This window comes from Benincasa hispida, chromosome 12, assembly GCF_009727055.1.
Source record: "Benincasa hispida cultivar B227 chromosome 12, ASM972705v1, whole genome shotgun sequence".
NCBI lineage: Eukaryota > Viridiplantae > Streptophyta > Magnoliopsida > Cucurbitales > Cucurbitaceae > Benincasa > Benincasa hispida.
In genome coordinates, this window is record NC_052360.1 from 52,575,293 (window position 1) to 52,582,740 (window position 7,448).

General features: G+C 29.0%; 1 protein-coding gene across 1 annotated transcript; it reads left to right on the forward strand.

The window, feature by feature from the left end:
• The first annotated feature begins 6,165 nt into the window (after positions 1-6,165).
• On the forward strand, positions 6,166-6,588 carry LOC120067544 (repetitive proline-rich cell wall protein 1-like). Its single transcript, XM_039019094.1, has one exon. It carries the CDS (start codon positions 6,166-6,168, stop codon positions 6,586-6,588), a length of 423 nt encoding a protein of 140 aa, XP_038875022.1.
• The last annotated feature ends 860 nt before the right edge of the window (positions 6,589-7,448 follow it).

A 7,448-nucleotide genomic window follows, 5' to 3' on the forward strand; every position in this document is an offset into this window, starting at 1 on the left:
TTTAATCAAACTTCAATAACATCTATATTAATTAACTTAATAAATTTATTGTTTACAAACCATGAGTTTTAGGTCATAAAACCCAACAATAGTTTCCTTTCAAAAGTTAATAACTATTTATAAAATTCTGTCATTATTATCCACTGATAGTCTGAGGTGTTAATATTTGAAGTTTGATTCCAATTGATCAAGTGTATCAATGATAGCCACTGAAAACTGATAGCTAATAAAAGGTGATATTTCAAGTATTACTATTTTAAGGTTGTATTAGTATTTCTCAAATTGAAAGTTATCGCTGATAGAAACTATCAATGATAATAACTAATAGTAGCTATCAATTGCTATCACTTATAACTACTATCAGTGATAATTTTTAATTTGAGAAAATCGGAAGAAGAAGCGCAAAATGGTGGGCTGCATGTGGCCTTTTTAGTTATTTACCTATATAGTTATCACTAATAGTTGTCATCAATGATATTTGGCATTAATTTTGTACTATATTCCTAATATATTTATCCTTGTTCTATCTCTTTTATTATTTGGAGTCTAATTGATATTTGTGCCATCAGTCTTAAAAAAAAAAAAATTAAAAATGGGCTTAGTACTTTTCGGGCCCAATTTTTAGCTCGACCTCACGCTACTGAAAAGCTTTTTTTGCTCTCACTACAGAATATGTACATATTTATTTTAAGAAATGCATCAAAAAGATACTGTTTGTGTTTCTGCTTCGGAATTAGGATTATTAGAAATGTTAAAGTTTGTGTTTGGAGTCAAGATTGGGTTTGTTGGTTTCTGATGCATGTGTTTGAATTGTATGGTTGAATGAATTGGATTTTTTGCAAAAAAAATACTACTATAGATTTTTTTTAAATGTATTTTATCCTTCGTATTACCCGAATTTGTGATATACTACATCACTTTCAATTTCATTACGCATACTAATATTTTAAATTGGAAAATTTTGATATCCAATTCTAATTTTTTTTTTCCTGCTAACTTGCAATATGTAACAATCTAGGGAGTTATTTTGTATTGGTTTAAACATTTATGAACTAATCGAGTTATTTTGTATTGGTTTATGCATATATGAACTAATCTTTTTTTTTTTTTTCTTTTTATGGTTAGAAAATCTTGATTTTAGTTTCTAGTACAAACTTTTATTTAATGTTAAAATGTTGGTGTAATCAAGAGACTAATGTTGTGTATTGATTTAAATATCCTTATCATCCTCAACTTTTTACCTTGAAAATTTAATTACTTGTGATCTAGTTGATAACCTCCTCATTTCTAATTTCTCGTTTTTTATTTATATTTTTATTAAGAACTAAAAATATAATATGTTTGGTAACTATTTCTATTTCTTGTTTTTTATATAGTGAAATAAAATTTATTACTAATAATATGATAAGATATATAACATTGATTAAAACAAATATGAAAACAATATAAAGAGTACTTTATAATATTTAATACAATGTCAAACCCAAAATAATAACAATAATAATTATAATAAATTGTAGCCTTCACATATTTCTTAAATTTGATATGGAATGTAATCTCCCACTCCAACCAATTTACATTAAATAATTTGTATGTTGTCTATCAAATTATGTAATTAATTTTTAAACGATCAATAATTAATTACATAACATGATACTTATATTATGTGTCAATTTATAATTAAACATTTAAGCGGGAGAATCGAGCATATCCATATTTATTTAATTCAATAGTAATCTTTTCCTTTAAAAAGTGAACACGTTTTACATTAGCCAATCATACACACATGAAATCTAAATTAAAGGAGAGAGAAAAAGAGAGAATTTTTTCTTTGAAAGTTCATGCTTAATATGAATATTTTATTAATTTATTTATTTATACAAAAATTAATGAAAAATAATAGAGATTTCAAAATTTAAGAACAACTAAAAGGAAATAATTTAAAAAGAAAATAGTTAGGATGGGAGAGAGAAAGAGAATAGATGAAAAATATGGGTTGTAGCTAGTGGGATGGTTTATTTGTAATGAATGTGGATTGGTCCACGAAATTTATCATCTAATTTTAGATCAAATAATTTAATTATTCTCTACCTTATTTTACAATAGTGGTAGCACAGGTCAAATTCAGGGAATCAAAGAGTTTCCTAGATTGTTAGAACAATATTTATTGCATTCGATTCGCAAGCTATCCTAACCTATCGTTTCTTAGCGATCAACTTAAGATTAAATGTCACACATCAAATATTAATCTAAAGCAATAACCATAAAATCCACAAGCGTCCGATAATATGATCATAATATAATATAAACTAGAACTGAATCCAACAAACACAATCAAACTCGGTCCGAAAACCCACAAGTACATAAAAATAGAGATAAATCCTAAAATCCAAGCTAGAAAGAGATACCTTAGCCCATAATCGGCATGTCCGACATATCCGACATCATTTTACTTGATTATAGAAAGAAGATTGAAAGAACTCTAAAATCTAATGTTGTAGATGGATAGATGACAAAAAAGCAAAGAAAATGATTGGTCATTCTCCCAAAATGGCCATCCGGATCAAAAGATCTGACCTAAAAACCAAAGTCTAGGTTTTATAACCGTGCAACGACACCGCAACACTGCATCATTTTTCAACATTCTATGAAGAGCATCGTGCCCCAGTTCCACAGGACACCACGACGCTCTTGTCTGAGGACACTTTGTCATTTTCTCTCCGGTTTGAAGTCTCAGATGCCTTTTTTAACATTTAATTGCACCAAATTAATCCCCAATGGCCCGTAACACTCTGGAATGCTTGTATTACTCAAGATCCAACAAATATAAATATTTAAGTACATTAAATATCATAAATGGGCAAGATTAGAGACACTAAGATAGTGCATTCTTAGTGCTATCATGGATAGCGACAAGCATAGATTCCAAATCCATTTCAATCCAACCTTATTACGATTAACTACCCCTAAAACTAAATAGAAACATAACAAGAGTACCGTCTATTCTATCCATCTTGCCAACCTATCAATTGCACTATTTCGAGATATACTCATATGTGGAACTTTTTATTTGCAATATCAACTAACAATAATATCTTAGTTGTTATTGATTTGACAGATTTGAGGTTTTCGTCCTCTCTATGAGTGTAACTCCATCACTTTTTTACTATTGAACTCAATAATATATTATATGAGTGATGCATCCATGAGGTCCTTTACAATCCTTAATTCCATAATTGTCATCATCTTCAAAAAAGCAAAATATTATAAAAATCGATCACAACTTTGCAACCAAGCCTAGCCGGCCTGTCATCACATAAAAGAAATCAACAATTCTTTGGAACTTCACAAATGCAAATTATATAAAGAAATCAATATTGAACAAAATTTTGAAAAAATCAGGATAAGATAATATAAGATTTTAACTTAGTATAAGTATTCGCTTTTTAATAGTACTTATAATTTTTCTTAAAAAAAAAAATCTAATGAATTTTTGTATTAAGATGCCAGAGAGGCAGATGGAAGAAATTTATTCGATGCAATGACATCCTAAATTCACAAGGAAAATTCAGATGTCCACTCAGCATTTAAATTTTCTATTCTAGCTGGTTTTGTTGCTTTATTAGTTACAATATTACACAAATGAGGGCAAAATCTATAAGAAATTTCTTAAAAATTCTTCATTAGTTCTTTGATTTCTTCAATCTAGAATCCTGCTTCTCCCAAGAACGCCTCTCGTGAAATTAGGTATAATGCTTGTTTGCAGTGAGATTCAACTAACAATTTTTGGCCATCCATTGAAATACAAATAGTAAAAATTCCAAAATAGCCAAGATTATTCCGCTAAGGAGGTTCATAGTTCAAATCCAAAAATCGAAGGACCATAGCCTTAAGAGAACCGCAAGAGGATCTCACAACAACGCTTAGTCCAGTCGAAGAAGGATTTAGTTTCCATGTTGCATCCACATTTAGAGTTTTTTAATTATTAGTTCATTAATAATTTTATTAATTGATCTATTAAAATTACATGAGGTTACCAGATTAATTTCTTAAAATATAAAAATATTTTTTTCTCAAAAATAAGTAAATAAATAAAATAAAAATATAGGAAGTTTAAAGTATTCAATATATATTAAATTCAATCTTATGTTTAATAAATTATTATTATTTAAAAATATGAAATATATTAAAAAATGAGTTGTTTTCAAATATAGAAAAATAAACCAAAATATTTACTAGCAACGAATAATAAATATGACAAAATATTTATGGTCAAACACAATGCGGTAGCATTCTCTTAGTTTATTTGATTTATTTTCCACTTATAAAGCAATTCTTAGAACCAATGGTGGATCTACCCAACGGTCAAAGGGGCACATGCCCTTCAAATTATCGTTTTTTTTTCCTTTAAATTTTAAATGTACATTGTAAGTAACAATTACTAATATATATAAGTAAATTCATACTATTAGTCAAAATCCTTTTTTGGAACGTTGGTATTATCATGTGCATATTCCCACGCAACTCACGTTGGAATTTGATTTTTTTACGTTTGAATTCGTTTTTTATATCAAGTTTTATATTCTTGTTAATCTTTTTAGTTTTTATACTTATTAATCTATGTGGTAAATTTTAATATTTTTATTATAAATACTCTATGAATATTTTTGTAGAGTTTGTTCTATATCAATATAGAGATATTTAAAAAGAAAATACTAAAAAAGATTGAGTGTAATCTTCAGAAAAAATAAGTATCTCTAATTTTGATAAATCTTATATAAAAATCAATTTAGGAGAATTACTAGGCATCCTAGTTTAAGAACTAAAATTTCTTATTATAATTATAATATTCAAGTTCATGTTCGTAGAACATATTTATAAAAAGGTTTTTGTCAACCTCGATACCATACTTTCTCATTCAAAAAATTTGGAGCAAAATCAAAACGATTTAATCAAGGGTGGTTTAAAGAATATTCTAATTGATTAGAATACAATATTTCAAAAAATGTTACATTTTGTTTATATTGCTACTTGTACAAACTAGAAGTAAATGAAGAATCAGGAGATGACTGTTTTGTTAATGAAGGATTTTATTAATTGGAAGAAAAAAGAAAAAAGAAAAATTATTAATTCATGTAGGTGGTTCTAATAGTGCACATAATTAAGCTAGGGATAAATGTAAGACCCTTTCAAAGCAAAAGCAATATATCAAGACTTTTTTAAATAGGATGTTTGACCAAGCACGAGTTGAGTATCAAACTCGATTAGGTGCAACATTTGTATGTATAGTGCCCTCTATATAAAATTTATAAATCCCCCACTGCTTAGGATAAAATATTTTTTCTTACAATATGTGGAGTGAAGAAATAAAAAAAAAATTGATAACGAGGCCGTTATAGTACTTAATTGTGCTAATTGAACTATGCTAATGTTGACAAAATGATGACTCTTAAATTCCCCAAAAAGATAATTAAGAATTTAATCTTTAATAATGTTAAAGTGTTGATATAATATTAAATTTACTTTCATCTATTAGTTTAACCTTTTGTGACGATTGGTGATTTAATATGATATTGGAACAAGAAGTCCATGAAATCTTGCTCAAATCTTGTAATATTATTTCCTTCCAAATTAATATTGTAATCATTTCCTCTATAGAGCACATAAAAAGCATTTAAGAACAATTGTGTATTTGTTTATATGTATACAAATGGTGTTTGGTAGCATTAAAATTGTTGGAGGCAATAGTTCAGAATGAATAGAGAATTATGGAGAAACTTCATGGACTGAATGCTTTGGCATTAGGCTCAATTTAAGCTTTGATAGTTACTTACGTACAAAGGTAGAGGACACCTTTATTCATAGCTGTCAATAGAACTCTCCAAAGAATACTAGTTAATATCCTAAGAAATAGTTCTTTAAAAAATTATATAACCTTCATATTCTTAGAATGGATCTCTCTAAAACATTACCTTACCCTAGACATATTTTAAAAAGTCATATAAAAAAACTCATTAACATTTAACAAACACAACTTTTTATTTTTTTTAAGAAAATGATAATAGTAATATAAAATGAGAAACAGAAAACAATAATTTTGAATATTTTAATCTACATTTTTGTCTATAAATATAGGCGCCACTTTTCAAGCTCTTCATCACAAAGATGGCTTCTTCCAACAACATGTTAGCCCTGCTTCTTGGGCTGCTCATGGTGGTTCTCACCAAACCGGCCGTCGGAGATTACGTTGTTAACCCTAAACCTCTAAACCCACCCCCAGTTCCCATTTACAAACTACCCAAACCTCCGGTGGCTCCAATTTACAAGCCACCAGTTGCTCCAATTTACAAGCCTCCCAAACCACCAGTGGTTCCAATTTACAAGCCTCCCGTGGCACCAATTTACAAGCCTCCCAAACCTTTGGTGGATCTAATTTACAAGCCACCCAAGCCTCCGGTGGTTCCGATCTACAAGCCTCCCAAGCCTCCGGTGGTTCCGATCTACAAGCCTCCCAAGCCTCCGGTGGTTCCAATCTACAAGCCTCCCAACCCTTACAAGCCTCCGTACAAGCCACCGACATTGAACTGAGTTCAACGAGTTTGTGTGTTGAAGTGAAGCAGTCTAATAAATGAAGCTAAATTAGCATAAATAAGAGCTTTTAGCAGCTCATTGTTTATGTTTATCAGTGCTCATCTTTCTTCTTTGTAAAGCAGGACATGAGGAAGGCCATTTGGTTGATGGTGTTTCCAAAAATAAATCTACTTGCTCTTCTTGATCTTGGCTATTTTTCATGTTTGTACTATTGGCAAATTCAATAATAAGAAAATCTTAACCGCAAAATATGTTGAAAATTAAACATGTTTTTATTAGATAAGTTATAGATGAATTAATTTATGAGAGTTGGAAAAATTAAAAGATGAGAGTTAATTAAGTATGTTAGCATACGAGTTAAAAAAGTTTCACATAAATTAAGTGTAGGATTTTAATTATTTCATGTATATTTAATGAGGGTGTGAGTTATGTATTTATATTTACCCATGACAATCCTATAAATAGGATTGATACTGACATTGTTGATGTATCTAAGTGTGTAGAGAAGAACACACAAAAAGTGTTCAATCAAAAGAGTGAACCAAGTTTGAAAAGTCTTTCAATTAAATGTGTTTTTATTTCCTCTAAAATGATCGTTCATTGGTTATTTATTTGTGAGTGTCCATCACACGCTTCCAACAAAGTGGTATCAAAGCTTGAATTTGAAAAACAATAATTGTTTTGTAAATAGCAAATAACAATTTGGTTCCCTTCCAAGTGCATCGACTTATGAAGGGAAATTATAGCAGTTAGTGTATTCATATGAAAGTTCTACTTGGTTCACAAGATGTATGGGACATTGCTACAAGAAAGTCATGCAACTCTAAATCATGCTCAACGAGAAGCTTTGCAAAATA

What these genes read in the sequence shown, in the direction of transcription:
- LOC120067544 (XM_039019094.1), top strand. Translation starts at nt 6,166, where the DNA reads ATGGCTTCTTCCAACAACATGTTAGCCCTGCTTCTTGGGCTGCTCATG.